Here is a 23717-nt window from a genome sequence, read left to right as displayed (position 1 = left end):
AGGATTACAAGCTTGTGTCACCCTGTCAGGCAGAGTTGTAATTTTAAGTGCTTGCTTCAGCAGCACATATACTAAAATTGAATTCTAATTTTAAATATTTCATTTTATGACAGTATACTAAGGTTAGTATACAATTTATAGCTTGTGCTTCTTTTTACCCATTCTAATGGTTTAAAATGATTCCTAATATAAAAATAGTTTCATCAAAACATTTCTCTGCGAAAGTAATTTTTTTCTTTTTCTTTTTTCTTTTTTTGTGGTACTGGGGTTGGAACCCAGGTGCAGTCTACCTCCAAGCTATAGCCCCAGGCCTATTTTATTCCTTTATTTTGAAACAGAGCCTTAATAGGTTGCAGAGAGCCTCAAGTTGCTGACTGGCCACAGACCTTTCTCAGCCTCCCAAGTACTGGGACTATAAGCTTGATCCATTGTATCTGGCAAAAACTAAATTTCAATTGCTATCCCTTAAGCTGGACATGGTGGTGCATGCTTGTAATCTCAGTATTTGGAGACTAAGATGAGAGGATCGAAGGTTCCTGGACAGCCTCAGCAACTGTGAGGCTCTCTGCAATTTAGTGAGACCCTGTTTCAAAATAAAGAACAAAGCTGGGCATGGCGGCGCATGCTTTTAATCCCAGTACTTGGAAGGCTGAGACTGGAGGATTCCAGTTCATGGACAGCCTCAGCTACTTGGTGAGACCCTTGCAACTCAGTGAGACCCTGTTTCAAAGTAAAGAATAAAAAATAGGGCTGGGGGTGTAGCTTGGAGGTAGAATGCCCCTGAGTTCCATCCCCAGTACTGCTATTAAAAAAAAAAAAGACAGACCTTGAGTATATATGCCAAATAGTGAGAAGGATAGATGTGAACATTAACAAAATTGATGGTTATTGTTATAGTTTGATACTTAATTATGTACACCATACCTTGATCTGTAGAATGCCCACAAAAGTTCTGGAGGCTTTAGGGGGGTGGATGTCTATGTGCTTATAAAATACTTGGACAATTTGGAAAGGAGTACCCTGTTTTTCTTTTTTCTTTTTGTATTGAGATGGAACTCAGACATTCTACCTCCCAACTGCATCATCAGCTTTTGTTTTGAGGGTGGGTCTTTCTGAGTTGTGGACAGTCTCCCTTTGTTGCTTGTCTTCTAGCCTCACATCTTTCTTGCTCAGTCTCCCATGTACTGGAAGGACTATAGGTGTGCGTCACAATGCCTAACTTTAGGGGGGGGGGGTGTATATTCTTTTTTTTTTTTTTTTAATTTTTAGTGGTATAGAAGATTGAACCTAGGGGCATTCTCCAGCTACACCTCCAGCCCTATTTCTTATTCTGTATATTGAAACGGGGTCCCAGTAAGTTGTGGAGAACCTCATTAAGTAGCTGAGGCTGGCTGTGGACCTGAGATCCTCCAGCCTTCCAAGTATTGGGATTACAGCTATGTACTACCATGCCTGGTTAGAAAATAATATTCTTAACAGAATGCTTTCAGACCTATGAGATTTAAAATAAAATATATTTATTTAAGATAGAAATGAGGAGCTTGGCGTGGTGGCACACACTTGTAGTTCTAGCATTTGGGAGGCTGAGACTGGAGGATCCAGGTTCACGGACAGCCTCAGCTACTTGGTGAGGCTCTTTGCAACTCAGTGAGACCGGTTTCAAAATAAAGAATGAAAAATAGGGCTGGGAGTGTAGCTCAGAGGTAGAATGCTCCTGGATTCCACCCCCAGTACCGCAAAAAAAAAAAAAAAAAAAAAAAAGATAGAAATGAGGATAGAAATGAGTAATTTAATAGTCATTTGAATATTTTTTTTTCCAGAAATCGAGCTATAGCAGATTATCTTCGTTCAAATGGCTATGAAGAGGCATATTCAGTTTTTAAAAAGGAAGCTGAATTAGATATGGTATGTTGACTTTTTACAATTATTAAAAGTGTATTTAATGATTGAGTTTTAACCAGTACCAGGAGTAAACGTGAACTCAGCTATTCGTGGATTTTGTTATTTGTTATTGTGGTTTACCTGACATTGAATTTGGTTTTCATGCTGTTTTTGTATAATCAGATGTTTAGTAATATTTAGGTTTAGAAATGGTTACTATGGCTTGAATTGTCATAGTTGAGGCCTTTTTTTTTTAAAAAAGATTCTTATTTTTCTCTAGAATGAAGAATTAGATAAGAAGTATGCTGGCCTTTTGGAAAAAAAGTGGACATCTGTTATTAGATTACAAAAGAAGGTAACTAAGCCTTTTTTCTTTAAAGTTAGATATATGTAGTGTGTTATAAACTTTGAAAGAAAATATTTTTTAAAATTTATTGGTGCATTGTTATCGTACATCATTATGAAGTACAGGAAGGTCGAGGCATACATGCACACATGACACATTTAGCACTTTCCAAATTTTCATCCCATTCCTCTTCCTCCTTCTAAACTTTGAAAATATGAACAAATTACTCTACATTGTCAGATATAATCTCAAAAAGGCAAATGTAAATATATTACCTGTATTTTATGAAAACTTTAACAGTACTTGGGAGGCCCAGACAGGAAGTTCATGGGTTTGCAGCCATACAGCCTCTGCCACTTAGTGAAGGTCCCTGTAACTTAGTGAGACCCTGTTTCAAGATAAAGACTAAAAAATAGGGCTGGGGATATAGCTCAGAGGTAGAATTCCCCTGGGTTCAATCCCCAGTACAGCCAAAAACAAACAAAACAAAACAAAAAAAAACTTTAGCTGATATCTTTGCTGATCTCATTACAACCCTGGAGTGTTGATGAGGTTAATCTACATAGTCATGTCTTGGAAGAATTGATGCTAAATGAATTTATTTGTGCCTTTAGAAGTGAAGGACTAATGCTGGGTGTGGTGGCGCACGCTTGTAATCCCCGCGCTTGGGAGGCTGAGACAGGAGGATCGCACGGGTTCGAAGCCAGCCTCAGCTACTTAGTGAGGCTTCTAGCAACTTAGTGAGACCCTGTTTCCAAATAAAATATTTTTTAAAAAGGTCTGGGAGTATAGCCTGGAGGTAGAAAGCCTCTGGGTTCCACTCCCAGTACCACACACACAAAAAAAGTGAAGGACTCATAAAACCAGTTTTGTCATGAGAACATTGAATGTGCCCTCAAAAACATAATTCTCAAGCTGGGCATAGTGGTATGTGCTTATAAACCCAGTACTTTGGAGGCTAAGATAGGAGGATCACAGGTTCACAACTAGCCTCACCAACTTGTGAAGCCTTCTGCAACTTACTTGAGACCCTGTTTCAAAATGAAAAGAATAAAATAGGGCTATAGTTTGGAGTTAGAATGCCCCTACATTCAATTCCTAGTACCCCCTAAGAAAAAGAATTTTTAATCTCAGCTTTTTTATTTTATTATTATTTTTTAGACATAAATAAACATGGGTGTGTGTGTGTGTGTGTGTGTGTGTGTGTGTGTGTGTGTGTGATGCTGGGGGTGGAACCCAGGGGCTTTCTACCTCCGGCCTATACTCCCAGACCTTTTGGGTAGGCTATCCGCGAACTGCGATCTTCTGGTCTCAGCCTCCAGAATGCCTGGCTTTCTCCCAGACATATTTTGTGTTTTATTTGGAAACAGGGTCTCACTAAGTTGCTGAAAGCCTCACTAAGTAGCTGAGGCTGGCTTTGAACCTGTGCAATCCACCTGTCGCAGCCTCCCCAAGGGCGGGGATTACAAGCGTGTGCCATCACACTCGACTCATGGTTTTATTTTTTTAAGAAATACAGAATGCAGAGTCAGTTGTGGTGGCGCATGCTTGTAATCCCAGCATTTGGGAGGCTGAGACCTGAAGATCGTGGTTCACGGACAGCCTTAGCTACTTAAGTGAGGCCCTCCACAACTCAGTGAGACCCTGTTTCAAAATAAAGAATAAAAAAAATTGGGTAGGGAATGTAGCTCGGAGGTCAAATGCCTCTGAGTTCCATCCACAGACCCGCAAAAAAAAAAAAAAAAAAAAAATACAGAATGCAGGGCTAGGAGTGGTGGCACACGCTTGTAATCCTAGCATTTGGGAGGGTGAAACAGGAGGATCACAGTTCGTGGACAAGCCGCAGCTACTTAGTGAGGCCCTCCGTAACTTAGTAATAGCCTGTTTCAAAAAAGAAAGAATATGTAATCCCAGTATTCGGGAGGCTGAGACCGGAGGATCGCGGTTCACGTACAGCCTCAGCTACTTAGTGAGGCCCTCTGCAACTCAGTGAGACCCAGTTTCAAAATAAAAAATAGGGCAGGGCGTGTAGCTCAGAGGTTGAATGCCCTGGGTTCCATCCCCAGACCCGCCAAAAAAAAAGAATAAAATAGGTCTGGGGGTGGAGCTCAGAGGTAGAATGCCCCTGTGCATCCCCCCTCCCAACAAAAACCCATATATAATATACAGTGACTTCAAAATTTGCTAAGAGTAGCAGTCTTAGTAGGAGCAAGATATGTTCATTGCTCTCCCTCTAATTAATAGAAGATTCTGTTATCAAATGCCAACTGAAATTTTTCTTTGAGTAAAGTAGTAAGATGTCTAGTGAATCTTTCCTAGTTTTGTTATACTACTTAGGGTTTAGTGAGATCTGTTTAGTGTTAGAGTTTAGTGATTTACATTAGGAAATTTTCATTTTAATCTTAGCAAAGGGGGGCTAGGTGGCACATGGTTGTTATCCCAGTACTTGGGAGGCTGAGACAGGAGAATTGCATGTTCTCAGCCAGCTTCATTTACTTAGGGAGGTCATCTGCAATTTAGTGAGTCCCTGTTTCAAAATAAACAATAAATTACTCGCGGTGGCGCATGCTTGTAATCCCAGAACTTGGGAGGCTGACACTGGAGGATCAAAGGTTCTCAGCCAGCCATAGCTACTTAGGCCCTCCACAACTTAGGGAGACCCTGTTTCAAAATAAAGAATAAAAAAACCAGGGCTGGAGGTGTAGCTTGGAGGTAGAATGCCCCTAGGTTCAATCCCCAGTACTGCAACAAATAAAAAGTAAAAAAATATGTCTGGCGGTATAGCTTGGAGGTAGAATACCCCTGGGTATTCTACCTCCAAGCTATACCGCCAATCCCCAGTGCTGAAAACAGCAACAAATAAATAAATCTGTAAACTGATTTGCAAATTACTGAATTCATATATGTGTGTGTGTGTATGAATATATATATATATATATATATATATATATATATATATATATGACCTTTTTTGGGGGGGGTGGTACTGGGGTTTCTAGAAGCCCTTCTACCTCCGGGCTACCCTCCCAGACCTATTATATATATATATATATTTTTTTTTTTTTTTGGAAAGAGGGTCTCTTAAGCCAGCGAGGCTGACTATGAACCTGCACGATTCTCCTGGCTCCACCTCCCAAGCGTGGGGATTACAAGCGTGCTCCACCACGCCCGGCTATATATGATTTTTTTTTTTTTTTTTTTTTTTTTTTTGGTGGTACTGGGGTTCCTGGAAGCCCTTCTACCTCCGGGCTATACTCCCAGACCTATTTCTACATTTTTATTTGGAAACAGGGTCTCCTAAGCCAGCGCGCACGGCTGGCTTCGAACCTGCTCGATCCTCCTGTCTCCGCCTCCCAAGCGCGGGGATTACAAGTGTGTGCCACCACGCCCGGCTATAAATGATTTTTTTAGAAAGGCAGTTTTAAAATGTCAAATAAGCCAGATGTGGTGGCGCACGCTTGTAATCCCAGCATTTAGGAGGCTGAGACCGGAGGATCGCGGTTTGAAGACAGCCTCAGCCCCTTCTTTGCAACTCAGTGAGACCCTGTTTCAAAATAAAGAGTTAAAATTAGGGTTGTGGGTGTAGCTTGGAGGTAGAATGCCCCTGAGTTCCATCCCTTTTACTATAAAAAAGTCAAATAAATTATTTTTATTAGAATCGCTCTGTATTTAATTGAATGTTTGTTTTCAAGGTTATGGAATTAGAATCAAAGCTAAATGAAGCAAAAGAAGAATTTACGTCGGGTGGTCCCCTTGGTCAGAAACGAGACCCAAAAGAATGGATTCCCCGTCCACCAGAAAAATATGCATTGAGTGGTCATAGGAGTCCAGTCACTCGAGTCATATTCCATCCTGTGTTCAGTGTTATGGTCTCTGCTTCAGAGGATGCTACGATTAAGGTAAGTTTTTGTTAAAAACAAATTTGAAGTTAATGCATTGAATGAAAAAGACCTAAAAATGAAGACCTGTGCATAGGGACAGGAGGGGTTCTTTGAAACTGTGATTTGATTCTGAACCTTAAAGGCATAATTAGAATAAAAGTTCATTTTAGTTTCTGAGAGGCATGCTGCCAACAAGTTCAATTTGGTTTTGATTTCCTTCCTCTTTCTTTCTTTCTTTCTTTCTTTCTTTCTTTCTTTCTTTCTTTCTTTCTTTTATTTTGTGATACTTTTTTTGTGATACTGGAGATTGAACCCAGGAGTATTCTGCTTGCAAGCTGTATTCCCAAACTATTTTTTCTTCTTTATTTTAAAACATAGTCTCACTAAATTGGGAAAGGCCTCGCTAAATAGCTAAGTCTAGCTAAGTCTAGGCTTTGAAGCTGTAATCCTGTCTCAGCCTCCCAAGTCCTGGAGTTACAAGCATGCGCCACCATGCCTACCTGCTTTTATTTATTTTTTTTAAATTTTTGTTTGTTTGTTTTGTGGTACAGGAGATGGAACCCAGTGGTATTTTACCTCTGAACTACACCCCCAGCCCTATTTTTTATTCTTTCTTTCTTTATTTTTTTTGGTGGTACTGGGGTTCCCGGAAGCCCTTCTACTTCCGGGCTACACTCCCAGACCTATTTTTACATTTTTATTTGGAAACAGGGTCTCCTAAGCCAGCGCGCGCGGCTGGCTTCGAACCTGCGCGATCCTCCTGTCTCTGCCTCCCAAGCGCGGGGATTACAAGCGTGCGCCACCACCTTTAAAACAGGGTCTCTCTGAGTGGCAGAGGACTCACCAAGTAGCTGAGGCTGGCTGCGAACCATAATCTTCCTATCTCATCCTCCAAAATGTGGGATTACAAATGTGTGCCAACACTACCGGTTGCATTTATTTATTTATTTATTTATTTATTTATTTATTTATTTTTATGGGTCTGGGGATAGAACCCTGGGGCATTCAACCTCCGAGCTACACCCCTTACCCTATTTTGTGTTCTTTATTTTGAAACAGTGTCTCAGTAAGTTGAGGAGGGCCTCACTAAATAGCTGAGGCTGTCCATGAACCTCCCAAACTGGTGTCACCACGCCCGGCTGCTTTTATTTTTTAATATGAGTCAGTGGTATATACCACATAATAGCAGTCCAGCAGAAAATATAAGCATAACTTAATTGTGACTATATCTAACCAGTGCTCCAAATTACATATTTTTTACTTTGTGTGTGTGTGTGTGGGGGGGGGTTCTGGGGATGGAACCCAGGGACATTCTACCTTCAAGCTACACCCTCTGCTGTATTTTTTATTCTTTATTTTGAAACAGGGTCTTACTGAGTTGCAAAGGGCTTCACTAAGTAGTAGCTGAGACTGTCTGCGAACCCCGTTCCTCCCTTTTCCCAGCCTCCCAAATGCTGGGATTACAAGCATGCGCCACCATACCTGACTGTTTTACTTTTTTTTTTTTTTTTGGTGGTGGTGGTAATGGGGTTCCTGTAAACCCTTCTACCTCCAGGCTACACTCCCAGACCTATTTGAGATATACACACACACACACACACACACACACACACACACACACACACATATAATTTTTTTTTTTTTTTTTTTGAAACAGGGTCTCTTAAACCAGCACGATCCTCCTGTCTCTGCCTCCTAAGTGCAGGGATTACAAGCATGCGCCACCACACCCAGTGTAGTTTTATATTTTTTTAAAGTGGTTTCTTTTATTTCTAAATTGCTAACTTGTATCTTGTGGGCTGGTGATTCATGAGGGTAAATTTAAGGGAATCCTGAATCCGTATGTGCATCACATAGTTCTGTAGATTGAAATAATTTTGCACCTAATTCATTAATTTCCCTCCCTCCTTCTCTCTTGTGATTCTGAGGATACTAGGCATGTTCTCTACCATGGAATTAAAAGTATAGGCAGGTGCCACTAAACAATAACCCCCCCCCTCCTCCTTCTGTGATACTGGGGATTAAAACCAGGGGAATTCTACCTGTGAGCTACATCCCCCAGCCCTATTTTTTATTCTTTATTTTATTATTTTTAATTTTTTGTGATACTGGGGAATGAACTCAGGGGTATTCCACCTCTGAGCTACACCCTCAGCCCTATTTTATTTTATTCTTTTTTTTTTTTTTTTTGTGGGTCTGGGGGTGGAACCCAGGGGCATTCGACCTCCGAGCTACACCTCCTGCCCTATTTTTTATTCTTTATGTTGAAACCAGGTCTCACTGAGTTGCAAAGGGCCTCACTAAGTAGCTGAGGCTGTCCGCGAACTGCGATCCTCCAGGTCTCAGCCTCCCGAATGCTGGGATTACAAGCGTGCACCACCACGCCCGGCTTTTATTCTTTATTTTGAAACGTGGTCTCACTAATTCACTAAGTAGCTGAGGCTGGCTTTGAACCTTCGTGATCCTCCTGTCTCAGCCTCCCAAATACTTGGATTACAGTCAAGGGCCACCACACCCAGCTTACTTCTATTTTATACCTATAGTTTTTTTCCATCATAAATTGATTCTTTGGATAGTTTATGTAATGAAACTTTTTTTGTGTGTGTGGTACTGGGGATTTAACCCAGGGACATTCTACCTCCGAGCTACCCTTAGCCATTTTTTTGTTTTGTTTTTAAACTTTTTAAAATTTTTATTTATTTTCAGTGTGTGTGCTACTGGCGACAACCCCAGGGCCTTCTACCTCCAGGCTATACTCTCAGACCTATTTTATATTTTGTTTGAAAATAGGGTCTCGCTATGTTGCTGAGAGCCTTACTAGGTAGTTGAGGCTGGCTTCAAACCTGCAAGATCCTCTCATCTCAGCCTCTCAAGTATTGGGATTACAAGCGTGCTCCACCACATCTGGCTATCTATCTATCTATCTATCTATCCATCTATATTGGTGCAGTATAGTCTCACATTATAATATAGATCATTTTGACAATGGTATATATTCACACAGTACTTGGTGCCCTCATCCTCCAAACTCCTCCCCCCATTTACCTTCCTCCCAATACCAGGTGTCCAAGTTAGCAATGTTATATTGACATGTATACACACAGTTGCAGGTATCGTTATTAATATTAATTGATATTAATAAATATCAGCCTTCTTCCTCCCCTCCCCTTCCTCCCTGGCTCCACTGAGGATCTCCTCCATTATCTGGAGTCCCTCTGGTATCCCAAATACTCCCTACGTCAGGCATATTAGAGAAAACATATGTCCCTTCTCTTTCTGTGCTTGGCTAATCTCACTTAACATAATGTTCTCAGGTCTTTCCAACTTCTTACAAATGACAGAATTTTGTTCTTTTTTTGTCACAGGCCAGCTAGTCCAATGGGGCGCGAGTTTGCTCGCGGTCGATGGTCTCAGTAAAGGTGGGGAAGGATAGAGTGATTCTACCACAGATTCTTATCTGTAGCGGTTCTTTCCTAGGAAAATAATCCTATGATCGGCGCTTTAAAAAGAACCTGACATGGATCGATGCTTCTTGTGCAATCGAACACTTTATTTTGGACACAAGATTTTTTATATATTCCCCTCTCCCAGTGAGTTTCTAGTAAAAAGGAAGTGCAAAACACCCAAGGTACAAAAGACAGATACACATGCAGATTACCAACCCTGAACAAGACAAAAGTAAGACCTGGGATATTCCAGGTCTTTGTGATTAAGATCAGTCCCATTATCTCAGGTGGGCCTTGTGCCCCGGAGCCCAGCCCCCTTTGGCCTTGCAGCTGCAGAGGCTTCTATTTGGCTAAAAGTCACACCCAAAATCACTTGAAGAATTTAGTTTTTATGATCACTCGAAGAATCCAGTTTTTAAGAGTTTTCATTCCTAGGGCTTAGTCCAATGTCCTCCTTTATATATAATGGGGGACGAAGTCCGAGATTCCAGCTTTCATATAGTTATTGAAAACTTAAACAAACTCATGACACAGTTTAAACACCAAGAAATAACATGAGGTCTTTAGATTTAGTTGTCAGATATATTTCTCTAGCAGCTGAGCATTTTTCCTCTTTTAATAATCCATATCCCTATCACTAACCCTCTGCAACTTTCTTTTCTTTTCTGATTACCCTAATTCTCTCTTTCCCATTCGGGCCAATCTCAGGATAAGCTCTTCTTCATACAAAATACTTTCTTATTCTCACCATATTTTCTTTCTTTCATCTTTACTCATCTATTTTATCTGTCCTTTGTTTTGACATAGCTATTTTTAACCAGGTGGTGTTGCTGTATTAAAGGTCGAAGGTCGACTGGAATGCCGCTTCTAATTACCATTTGAACAGGCTCATCTAATTACCATTTGAGCAAGGCTGAAAGTTTACTGGAAGGACATGGATTCAATTTTCACTCACAGTCCTGATCTTTTTTCCACCGGAGCAATTTCATGTGGAAAGTTAAAAGAATCATTACCAAAAGGATAGTAGTTATGAAAGAATATCTAAGAGTGGAGGAGTTTTTTGGCCAGAGACGATGCCCTCTCTCGGGGCTAATCGCCGATGACTACATGGATTCTCACACATGTAGATGCCGAGATGGAGTGGGCAGCAAAGTCTTGGCATTTTTTATTGCTGTGTAGAATTCCACTGTGTGTATTTTCCATAATTTTGTAATTCATTCTTCTGTTGGTGGACACCTAGGTTGGTTCCATAGTTTGACTATTGTGAATTATGCTGTTAAGAAGATGGGTATGCAATATGTTACTGTAGTTCTCTGATTTCAACCCCTTTGGAAAGATACCAAGTAGTGGTATAGCCAGATCATATGGTGAATCCATTCCTAGTTTTCTTTTTCTTTCGTGGTCCTGTGGATGGAACCCAGGAACCCAGAGGCATTCTACCTCCGAGCTATACCCCCAGCCTTTTTTTTTTTTTTTTTTTTTTTTTTTTGCGGGTCTGGGGATGGAACCCAGAGCCATATGACCTCCAAGCTACACTCCCTGTCCTATTTTTTATTCTTTATTTTGAAACCAGGTCTCACTGAGTTGCAGAGGGCCTCACTAAGTAGTTGAGGCTGGCCACGAACCACGATCCTCCGGTCTCAGCCTCCCGAATGCTGGGATTACAAGCATGTGCCACCATGCCCGGCTTCTATTTTTTATTCTTTATTTGAAACAGGGTCTCACTGAGTTGCAAATGGCCTCTCTAAGTAGTAGTTGAGGTTGTCTGTGAACCATGATCCTCCTGTCTCAGTCTCCCAAATGCTGGGATTACAAGTGTGCACACCTGGCTTTTTTTTTTTTTTTTTTAATTTTTTTTATTGGTGCATTGCAGTCAGTCATCTTAATGGGATACAAGATTGTAGAGTCATACCATTCATTTAGCCCTTCCCCAGTTTCCTCCACTTCCCTTGTTCTCAGGATGTTTGGCTTAGTGATTGACTTTGATATGTTTGTGAATGTACATCATGTACATGATACCCCAGCCCTATTTTTAGTTTGAAACAAGGTCTTGCTAGGTTTTTTTGTTTTTCTTGGCAGTGGAACCCAAGGGCATTCTACCTCCGAGCTCCATCCCCAGCTCCCCCTTTTTTATTCTTTATTTAGAAACAGGGTCTCACTGAGATGCAAAGGGCCTCACTAAGTAGCTGAAGCTTGTCCTCCTATCTCAGCTCCCCCAAATGCTGGAATTATAAGCGTTCGCCACCACGCCCAGCTAATGAAAAACTTTCTATTCTACCTTTATGACTTTTTTTCCTCCTCTTCAGTTGTGGTAAAGCTAGGGTTTTTTTTTGGGGGGGGGGTACTGGGCATGGAAGCCAGGGGCATTCTACCTCTGAGCTATACCCCCAGCCCTATTGTTTATTTATTTTGAAACAGGGCCTCACTGAGTTGCAGAGGACCTCACTAAGTAGTAGCTGAGGCTGTCCTCGAACCATGATCCTCCTCTCTCAGCCTTTCAAATGCTGGGATTACATCGTGAGCCACCAGCCCAGCAAAGCTAGTTTTTTGTTTGTTCGTTTGGTTTGGTTTGGTTTGGTGGTACTGAGGGTACCTCCCTCTGGGCTATACTCCCAGACCTATTTTATATTTTATTTGGAAACAGGGTCTCACTAAGTTGCTGAGAGCCTCACTAAGTAGCTGAGGCTGGCTTCGAACCTGTGTGATCCTATCTCAGCTTCCCAAGCGTGGGGATTATAAGTGTGCACCACCACACTCAGCAAGCTAGGTTATTTCTAAATGATGGTTTGAGAGAGCAATTTTTTTTTTTTTAGAAACTTGAGTTTTATAAACAAACAGTTGTAGCTGGGCGTGGTGGCGCATGCTTGTTATCCCCACGCTTGGGAGGTGGAGACGGGAGGATCGTGCAGGTTCGAAACCAGCCGCGCTGGCTTACGAGACCCTGTTTCAAAATATAAAATAGGTCTGGGAGTATAGCACGGAGGTAGAAGGGCTTCCAGGAACCCCAGTACCACCAAAAAAAAAGAAAAAAGAAAAAAAAAAGTTGTAATTTTGTGACTATCATGGGTGAAATCCTTGATATGTGTAAGGCTTATTTTTATAATTGTTGGGAAAATGGGTTAATAGTCTTATGGTACTTTGACATGAAATACTATATTCATATAATCTATATAACAACACTCTGCCTGACAGATGAATATACAGGGCTCAATAAACTGTAACTAATAGTAGTTATTAGTGACAAAAATTAAAAATTAAGCAGGGCATTGTGGCACATGCCTGTAATTCCAGTATTTGGAAGGCAAGGACAGGAGGATTAAGGTTCAAGGCTAGCCTAGCAATTTAGTGAGACCCTGTGATGCACCTTTCTAGGCCTTCTAAGTACTGGGATTATAGTACAGGTTGTGCTGCCAAGCTCTGCTCTCCTCTTTTTTTTTAGGATTAAACCCAGGGACACTCTTCCCTCTGAGCTATACCCCCAACCCTATTTTACTTTTATTTTGAAACAGGGTCTTGCTAGGTTGATGACAGTCTCACTGTTGCTGAAGCTGGCCTCAAACCAGCGATCCTCCTGTCTCAGTCTCCCAAGTACTAGAATTACAGATGCATGCACACCTAGCGCTTTTTTTTGTACTGAGGATGGAACCCAGGGACAGTCTACCTCCAAGCTGCCCCCTTTACCCCCTTTTTTTTAAACTGGGGGTTTGAACCCAGAGTCACTCTACCTCCAGGCTCCCAAGTACCTGCTAATTCTATTTTTTTATAATAGAGTTTAAACCCAGAAACATTATTCCTCCAAGCTATACCTCCCAGCCCTGTATATATTTTTGATTTGGAAACAGGTCTCATTAAATTGCTGAGGGACCTTGCTAAATTGCTGAGGATAACCTCAAACCTGCAATTCTCCTGTCTCAGCCTCCCAAGTAGTAGGATTACAGATTAAAGGTTTGTGCTATCACACTCAGCATCAGCTAATCTCTCTGTCTGTCTGTCTGTCTGTCTCTCTCTCTCTCTCTCTCTCTCTCTCGTACTGGGGATTGATCCCAAGATCATTCTACCTCCAAGCTACATTTATTTTTATTGGTTTTGTTAAGTTGCATAGGCCTTGAACCTATGATCCTCCCATCCCGGCTTCCCGGGTATTGGCATTATAGACATACACCATCATACCTGGAGCCCTAATTTTTCTAAATGCTTTTCACAATCTAGACCTAACTATTACTGAGTACAGACAGATTTTTATTTCAAGATTTCAATATGTTTGATGTTTACCCTAGCCAGTCAAGGTAGTGCACACCTGTAATCCCAGTACTTAGGAGGCTGAGACAGGAGGATAGCCGGACAGCATCAGCTACTTAGTGAGGCCATCTGCAACTTAGTGATACCCTGTTTCAAAAAAAGAATAAAAAACAAGTCTGAGGTTATAGCTCAGAGGTAGAATGCTCCTGGGTTCCATCCACAGTATCACAATAAAAAAAAAACATGTTTACTGTAAGGAGTTCTATAATAATGAAAATGTTGGGCAACAACAGGAATTTCTTTTGAGTACGTAGTATTTGATAATTTAGGTTTTTCGTGGTGCTGGGAATCAAACTCAGGGCCTTGTGCATGCTAGGCAAATGCTCTACCACTGAGCTACAGTTTGCAAAATTTTTAGTGGCATGGAAAAACATATAACAAGTAGGAGGAAAATGGAATAATGATGTGCAGATTCCATTATTTCACTTTCTTCATAGTTCCTGAGGATAACCATGGATGGGAGAGAGCCAGACAGGAGAACATTCTCTGTCTACTTCAGCCTGTAGTCCCACCTCCCTGAAAGCCTAGAGTACAGGGTCATGTCCTCTGGCTTCAGGCCACTACTATGACCTCATAGCCCCTGCACAGCACTTTTTATGGTGCTTGTTGTGTTTAGCTGGCAACATGCCCTTTAAGGGACAAGGTGTATGTGGAGCATCTTCTACAGTACCCTAAAGCTGTGCATCTACTTTTTCTTCCTTGTGCTTTTTGGTATATTTAAGAAACCATTGCTTAATCCAGCATCAGAAACATTTACACCTGTTTTCTAAGAATTTTTAGTTCTATCTTTAGTCAGTTTGGAAACAAACTGTCTATTTGTAAACATAATTTGCTACATAGAAAAAATTTTAAAACTGTACCACAAAAAGTTGCTAGAAACAGGCATGTTAGCACATATACTTGTAATCCCAGTACTTGGGAGGCTGAGACAGGCAATCCATGGACAGCCTTAGGTACTTGGTGAGGTACTCTGCAATTTCGTGAGACCTTGTTTCAAAACAAAGAAGAATAAAATAGTGCTAGGAGCCAGGCATGGTGGTGCATGCTTGTAATCTCAGTCCTTGGGAGGCTGAGACATTAGGATTGCAGGTTCACAGCCAATCTCAGCTACTTAGGTCCTCTGCAATTTAGTGACACCTTGTTTCAAGCATGCACCACCACACCTGGCATTATTGTTTTTATTTGTTTTATTTTATTTTTTATGGTACTGAGGATTGAATCCCAGAGATTCTTCCTCTGAACCATACCCCAAGCCCTACTTTTGTTGTTGTTGTTGTTGTTGTTGTTGTTGTTGTTGTTGTTTTTTGAGTGTGAAACGAGGTCTCACTAAGTTGTAGAAGGCCCTGTTAAGTAGCTGAGGTTGGCTGCAAACCTGTGATCCTCATGTCTCAGCCTCCTAAGTACAAGTTTGTACTTTAATTTCCTAATTTATGGGCTGGGGATGTAGCTCAGTTGTAGAACTTGAAATTATATAGAGTACTTGCCTATAAGGCACAAGGCCCTGTGTTCACTCCTCGTAACACACAAGTGGGTGTGTGTATATGGAAACACACACACAAACATACACAGTAAAATTTATATATTGGGCTGAGATATTGCTCAGTGGTAGATGGTTTGCATAGTATGTGTGAGGCCCTAAATTCAATCTCTAGCACTGCCTGTTGTTAAAGTAGGGAGGAATTATGGCTTTAGAACATCATATGCCTGTCACTAGCATAGTTAGGTATACTAGAAGATGTGATAGTTCTTATATTATTTATTATTTGGCTTAGTTAATTAGTCAAGATGCTGGACTAGCCTGCTCAGTACAAATGTGAATGAGAAGAGTAATGGATTGGTGTTAACCAATTTTCTCTTTACTTGACAGGTTTGGGATTATGAGACTGGAGATTTTGAACGAACTCTTAAGGGGCATACAGACTCTGTTCAGGACATTTCCTTTGACCACAGTGGCAAGCTTCTGGCTTCCTGTTCTGCAGATATGACCATTAAACTATGGGATTTTCAGGGCTTTGAATGCATTAGAACTATGCACGGTAAGGGATAGAGGATAGTATTTTAATAGTAATTTCTAACATGGTATTTCAGAGAGATGAAGACTGTTGTTTCTAACAATATTCTTTTATGTGTATTTCCTTTTTTTTTTTTTTTTTTTAATACTGAGGTTTGAACCCAGGGACAGTCTACCTCCAAGCTCTATCCCCAGCCCTATTTTATTTTTAGTTTGAAACAGTCTTGCTAGGTTGCTGAGTCTCACTATTTGCTGAGGCTCTCCTTGAACCTTCAGTCCTCCTGTCTCAGCCTCCCAAGTACTGGGATTAGAAGTGTGTGCCACCAAGCCCAGATACATTCCATTCTTGATTGTCTACATTGCTGAAGGAACACAGGACCTACATAGTGCATAGGTAATCTACAGTGGTTGAGAGTTAATGCCTTTTTTTTTTTTTTTTTTTTTTTTTGCGGTACTAGGAATGAGCTACACCCCCAACCCTATCTTTTATTCTTTATTTTGAAATAGGGTTTCATTGAGTTGCACAGGGCCTCACTAAGTCCTACCTGAGGCTCTCCTCGAACCCCGATCCTCCTGTCTCAACCTCCGAAATGCTAGGATTACAAGCATGTGCCACTACACCCAGCTGAGAGTTATTTAAATAGTTTGTTTTCATTAATATTTTCAGGTAAGAAAAATTGCTAGGTCACTGATTTGTGAAAAAAGAAAATTATAAGTCATTGAGTGATCTCTTTTTTTTCTACCTTTTTATTTGGCACAGTGAAGTCCAGAGCCACCAGTGGTATTGAGAAAACTGGAACCCAGATTCATTTACTCATTTTTAATTGTTCCATATATACACTCCCATTGTTGGTTTGTTTTCCATTTCTTGCTATGGAAACTATTTTCTGGGACAGGGTAAATTTGTGGAAATAGCATGGCTTTGGAGTCACATATTTGGTTTCAAATTCCTACTTGTTTACTTATAGCATTAGGAAACTTTAGCTTTCATTTGGAATGTAGGCACCTAAGTCATAATTTTTATGAGAATAAAATAAAATCATTACATGCCTGTAATTCTAGTACTTGAAAGGCTAAAACAGAACAGTCACAGTTTCCTGACAGCCTCAACAAGATGCTGAATCCCTACCCAAACTTGCAAAACTGTTTGAAAATGAAAAATAAGAGCCGGGCGTGGTGGTGCACACTTGTAATCCCAGCATTTGGGAGGCTGAGACAGGAGGATCCAGGTTCTCGCCCAGCCTCAGCTACTTAGTGAGAGGCCCTTGCAACTCAGTGAGACTCTTTCAAAATAAGGAATAAAAAATGGGGCTGGGACTGTAGCTTGGAGGTAGTATGGCCCTGGGTTCAATCCCCAGTACTGCAAAAAAAGTTAAAAAAAAAAAAAAAAAAGAGCTGGGAGTGGTGGTTCACACTTGTAATCCCAGCATTTGGGATACTGAGATAGGATTGTGTTTTGCAGACAGCCTCAGCTACTTAGTAAGGTGCTTTGCAACTCATTGAAACCCTGTTTCAAAATAAAGAATAAAAAATAGGGCTAGGGTATAATTGGGAGACAGAATGCACCTAGTTTTCATCCCAAATACCACCCCACCCCCCAAAAAAAAAAAGGCTGGATGTGGTGGGACACACTTGTAATTGCTGAAATAGGAGGATCATGGTTCAAGGACAGCCTCAGCTATGAGGCCCTGTTTCAAAATAAAGAATAAGGCCAGGCGTGGGGGCACATGCTTTTAATCCCAGCGCTTGGAAGGCTGAGACTCCAGGAGGATCGCATAGGTTAGAAGCCAGCCTCAGCTATTAATGAGGCTCTCAGCAACTTAGTGAGACCCTGTTTCCAAATAAAATATAAAATAGGTCTGGGAGTTTAGCCCAGAGGTAGAAAAGCCCTTAGGTTTCACCCCCAGTACCACAAATAAAATAACATAAAGAATTAAAGCCGGGCGTGTTGGCACAGACTTGTAATCCCAGCATTCAGGAGGCTAAGACCAGGGGATCACGGTTTGTGGACAGCCTCAGCTACTTAGTGAGGCCCTCGCAAGTAGCGAGACCCTGTTTTAAAATAAAGAATAAAAAATAGGGCAGGGGATGTAGGTCAGAGGTCGAATGCCCCTGGGTTCCATCCCCAGACCCACTAGATAGATAGATAGATGATAGGGGGGGGGGTTGGGAATGTAGCTCAGAGGTAGAATGCCCCTGGGTTCAATCCCAATCCCTACTATTAACAAAACAATCTTTACATTATTTAGCCTGGTGTGGTGGCACTTACCTGGGATCTGGGATTACTATCCCAGGTACGCAGGAGGCTGAAGAAGTAGAATGATCCAGGCCATCTGCATAGCTTACTAATAAACTGTCTCAAAAATGCCAGCGAGCCGGGCGTGGTGGCGCATGCTTGTAATCCCTGCGCTTGGGAAGCGGAGACAGGAGGATCATGCAGGTTCGAAGCCAGCCGCTCTGGCTTTAAGAGACCCTCTTTCCAAATAAAAAAAGTATAAAATAGGTCTGGGAGTATAGCCTGGAGGTAGAAGGGCTTCCAGGAACCGCAGTACCACCAAAAAAAAAAAAAAAAAAAAATGCCAGTGAGGTGTGGTGGCCTACGCTTGTAATCTCAGCATTTGGGAAGCTGAGACGGGAGGATCCAGGTTCTTGGCCAGCCTCTGCTACTTAGTGAGACCATTGCAACTCACTGAGATCTTGTTTCAAAATAAGGAATAAAAAGTGAGGCTGGGGGTGTAGCTCGGAGGTAGTATGCCCCTGGGTTCAATCCTCAGTACCACAAACAATAATAATAGTAGTACTAATAGGTTTTTGTTTGTTTGTTTGTTTGTTTTTGTGGTACTGGGGATGGAACCCAGGGGCTTTCTACCTCCGGGCTATACTCCTAGACCTATTTTTTTGTATTTTATTTGGAACCAGGGTTTCACTAAGTTGCTGAGAGCCTCACGAAGTAGCTGAGGCTGGCTTTGAACCTGTGCGATCCTCCTGTCCCAGCCTCCCAAGCACAGGGATTACAAGCCAAGCGTGTGCCACCATGCCCGGCAATAATAGTAGTAATAGTAATAATAATAATGGCTAGTAATGCTCAGTGTTGGAGCACTTGCCTAGCCCTGCGTTCAAGTCTTTAGTACTGGAGGGAAGAAAGAAAAGATGATCTGGTGGTGGTAGCACATGACTTGACTAAGCTATAATTACATGGAGAGTATAATTTGAAGGGTTTGTTTCCCTTCCAAATTAAATACATTAGAGAAGTTTACTCATTTAGAATTCTGGTTAATGTTTTTGTGAAGTCTGTTATTTGTATTTCTCTTAAGTTTCCTATATCTTGTTGCTTTCACTTTAAAAAGAGTTCTTTATAATCATTGTATATTTGTTGAAAAAAAGATCTTTTTTTGTTTTGTGGTACTGGGTTTTGTTTTGTGGAACACTAGGGTTGTTCTACCTGTGAGCTACACCTCCAACCCTATTTTATTTTGATTGATTAATTTATTTTTGTGATACTCAGGGTTGACCCCAGGGGCATTTTACCTCCAAATTACACCCCCAGGCGTATTTTATTCTTTATTTTGAAACAGGGTCTCATTTTGTTGTGGAGAACCTCATAAATTGTTGAGGCTGGCTGTGAACCTGTGATCCTCCTATCTCAGCCTCCCAAGTACTGGGCTTACAAGCGTGTACCACCACACCTGGCCTATTTTGAAACAGGTCTAGCTAATTTGCTAAGGTCTTAAACCTGCAATCCTCCTTTCTCAGCCTCCCAAGTACTGGGATTACTGGTATATGCCATCACACCCAGTTGAAATAATATTTATGTAGAGTCCCTGGGTTCTCACCCCCAAACAAAGCATAGTTAATTAGGATTGTGGGCAATGTGTATGAAATAATGTATACTTTTTACTTCCATGAACATCACTGCAGCATAAAGATAATTCTCAACACCTATTTTAAATAGAGAAATAGCCAGCACAGTTTTATATCCAAGTACCTGGAAGGCTGAGATAGTAGGATTGCCGGTTCAAAGCCAGCCTCAGTAATTTACAGATAACCTGTTTCAAAATTAAAAACATTTAAGAGGCTCGGGGTATAACTCAGAGGTAGCATGCCCCAGGGTTGAATCCCCAGTGCCGAACAAAAACAATAAAGTATCAAATTTCTTTTTTCTTATCATTCTTTTTGGCTTTATAAACCTTATAATAGAATGTCAATCAGAGGAAATTTTTTTCACTAGTGTTCATGTATAAATTCAGACTTGCTAAAGTATATTTAAACACTGATGCCTATGTTGTAAAACAGTTGTACAGATAGAAATTTAATTAGCTGATTTCTTAACTCTTTTGCTTAAATCCAAGTATCTTAGCCAAATTTATATAAAGCACAATGTATTTAGAAATTGCTGTGATATTTAAAATGCCATAGTAACATAGTATAGTCCCTTGGTAAACTGAGGCTTAGTTGCTTTTGGTGGTATATTGCTTAATATGTTGCTGTGTTATATGTTTTAGGCCACGACCATAATGTCTCTTCCGTAGCCATCATGCCCAATGGAGATCATATAGTGTCTGCCTCAAGGGATAAAACTATAAAAATGTGGGAAGTGCAAACTGGGTAAGTAGATTTAGTTGAAAAGGCATTGGCTAAAGAGGTGTTAAATTAAAAAAAAAAAAAAAAAAGGTAAAAAAAACTAGCCAGACACATGTTATACATCTATAATCCCAGTGATTGAAGAGACTGAAACAAGAATCACAAGTTTGGTCCAGCCTGGGCAACCCAGAGAGACTCTCTCAAAAAAGAAAAAAAAAGAAGGTGGTCTTGGCTTGGTGGTACATGCTTATAATCCCAGTACTTGTGAGGCTGAGGCAGGAGGATCGCAGCTTTGTGACCAGCCTCAGCAACTTGTGAGGCCTGCTGCAACTTAGACTCGTTTTCAAAATATAAAGGGCTAGGGGAAGCCAGGGATGGTGGTTCATGCTTGTAATCCCAGTATTTGGGAGGCTGAGACGGGAGGATCACAGTTCACGGACAGCCTGGGCTACTTAGTGAAGCCCTTTGCAACTCATTGAGACTCTGATTCAAAATGAATAGCCGAGCGTGGTGGCCCACACTTGTAATTCCAGCATTTGGGAGGCTGAGACAGGAGGATCATGGTTCACGGCCAGCCTTCGCTACTTAGTGAGGTGCTTTGCAACTCAGTGAGACCCTGTTTCAAAATAAAGAATAAAAAATAGGGTTGGGGGGGAGTGTGGCTCAGAGGTAGAATGCTGCTGGGTTTCATCCCCAGTACTGGGGGAAAAAAAGAAATAAAACGAAAAAGGCCTAGGTGGAGTATAACCCAGAGATAGAATGCCCCTGGACTGTATTTCCAAATCTAAAAAAGAAGAAAAGGTTCTGAATGATCAATAATTTTGATTTTTAACCCAGAATGATCACTGTAACAGTGCATTATGTACTTGAAAACTTAAGTTTGAGCCAGGCATGGTGGGTAAATTTGTAATCCCAGTACTTGGGACAGGAGAATCGCAGGTTCAAAGCCAACCTCAGCAACTTAATGAGACCCTGTTTCCAAATAAAAAATAAAATAGTTTAACCGGGTGTAGTGGCACACACTTGTAATCCCAGCGCTTAGGAGGCTGAGACAGGAAGATTGAATAGGTTCGAAGCCAGCTTCAACTACTTATTGAGGCTCTCAGCAACTTAGTGAGACCCTGTTTCTAAAATGGGTCTGGGAGTATAGACCAGAGGTAGAAAAGCCCTTGGGTTCCATTCCCAGTACCACCAAAAAAAATAATAATAATAAATAAATATATAAAATAAATAAAATAGGTCTGGGGTGTAGCTCAGAGGCAGAATGCACCTGGTTTAAGCCCCAGTACTACAAAAATAAATAAATACATAAATAAATAAATAAATAAATAAATAAATAAAAACTTGCCAGTCATGGTGGCCCATGCTTGTAATCCCAATACTTGTGAGGCTGAGATAGGATAATCAGGTTTGAGGCCAGTCTCAGCAACTTAGACCTCATTTCAAAATAAAAAATAAGCCTAGCGTGGCGGCACATGCCTATAATCCCAGTACTTGAGAGGAAGCTGAAACAGGAGGATTGTATGTTTGAAGCCAGCCTCAGCAATTTAGCAAGACTCTCAGTAACTTAGCAAGACCCTATTTCCAAATTAAAAATTCAATTGGGTGTTGGGGTCGGGCATGGTAGCGCACACTTGTAATCCCCCTACTTAGGAGGCGGAGACAGGAGGATCCCACAGGTTTGAAGCCAGCCTCAGCTACTTAGTGAAGCTCTCAGTGACTTAGTGAGACCCTGTTTCCAAATAAAATATAACAATATGTCTGGGAGTATAGCCCGGAGGTAGAAAGCCTCTGGGTTAGACCCCTAGTACCACCCCCCCCCCAAAAAAAAAATGGGCATGGGGTATAGCCCAGAGGTAGAAGGTCCCTGAGTTCCATCCCCAGTACTATAAAAAATAAAGTAAAATTTAGAATTGTGCTGGGTGAATGAAACTCAGTTTTAACACCTTTGGGATTGAGCCCCGATTACTCTTAATTGATTTATTATAACAAAATCTTTTTTTGTTTGTTTGGTTTTTTTTTTTTTGTGGTACTGGGGATGGAACCCAGGGGCCTTCTACCTCCAGGCTACACTCCCAGAGGAGTATTTTATATTTTATTTGGAAACAGTGTCTCTTAAGCCAGCAGAGGCTGGCTTTGAACCTGCGTGATCCTCCTGTCTCTGCCTCCCAAGCACAGGAATTACAAGCGTGCACCACCACACCTAGCTTATTGTAACAAAATCTTAACTGGGCCCAGTGTGGTGGCCCATGCTTGTAATCCCAGCATTCAGGAGGCAGAAACTATAGGATTGTAGTTCGTGGACAGCCTCAGCTACTTAGCAAAGCCCTTTGCAACTTATTGAGACCCTGTTTCAAAATAGAGTTAAGCCGGATGTGGTGGCACATACTTGTAAAAATCCCAGCATTTGGGAGCTTGAGACAGTAGGATCACAGTTCATTGACAGCCTCAGCTAGGTAGAAAAGCCCTTGGGTTCCACCCTCAATACCACACACACAAAAAAAAAAATTCAAATAATTTGAATTTAACTGGATGTTTGCTCTCACGGTTATAGAATTAGAATATTCTCTATTTGAGAAGATAGTTATCTTCAACTGAGCACAGAGCTTTGGGAGGGATTCACATGGAGGAGTGAGGGAGGAGCAGGACACCTGCCTAGCCAGCCAGATGAGCTGAATCAGCCCTGGCGATCAATGGAGTGATACATGTCGCAACCAGATTGCCCTCACGTGCATGTGTTTAGTTTTGAAACCTTTTGTTCATCTTTATTTTACCTTCAAGATTTTGTTGATTAGGATAACTTCTTAATGATATTTCTTCTGTCAGTTCGTATTCTTGGGTTTTTTTTATTTCCCTCTTTTGTACTGAGGGTTGAATTCTGGGGCATTCTACCTGAGTCATACCCCTAGCCCTAAATATTATTTCCTTCCTTCCTTCCTTTCTTTCTTCCTTTCTTCCTTTCCTCCTTCCTTTCCTTTCCTTTCCTTTTCTTCTTTTCTTTCACCCTTTTGTACTGAGGGTTGAATCTACCTCTGAGTCACACGCCCAGCACTAAATATTATTTTCTTTCTTCCTTTCTCTTTCCTCCCTCCTTCCTTTCTTCCTTTCCTTCCTCCTTCATTCATTCATTCATTCATTCATTCATTTACTTATTGTAGTACTGAGAATGGAACCTAGGGGCATTCTGCCTCTGAGTTTTACCTCCAGCCCTAATTTTTATTCTTTATTTTGAAATAAGGTCTCGCTAAGTAGCTGAGGCTGTCTGCAAACCA

General features: G+C 41.2%; 1 protein-coding gene across 1 annotated transcript in view; it reads left to right on the top strand.

Moving 5' to 3' along the window:
* Positions 1 to 23717, top strand: part of PAFAH1B1 (platelet activating factor acetylhydrolase 1b regulatory subunit 1) — a gene marked incomplete at both ends in the record, with an annotated part of 48656 nt that overhangs the window by 12229 nt on the left and 12710 nt on the right. The window contains 5 exons of the mRNA XM_080712486.1: positions 1821 to 1905; positions 2162 to 2236; positions 5920 to 6126; positions 15721 to 15889; positions 20367 to 20469. Of these exons, the coding sequence (XP_080568612.1) occupies positions 1821 to 1905; positions 2162 to 2236; positions 5920 to 6126; positions 15721 to 15889; positions 20367 to 20469 (639 nt within the window). The remainder of the gene's footprint in view (positions 1 to 1820; positions 1906 to 2161; positions 2237 to 5919; positions 6127 to 15720; positions 15890 to 20366; positions 20470 to 23717) is intronic.

The sequence above is a fragment of the Muscardinus avellanarius genome (assembly GCF_963383645.1).
Source record: "Muscardinus avellanarius genome assembly, chromosome: 16".
Lineage (NCBI taxonomy): Eukaryota > Metazoa > Chordata > Mammalia > Rodentia > Gliridae > Muscardinus > Muscardinus avellanarius.
This window is presented reverse-complemented; position numbering and strand designations above follow the sequence as displayed.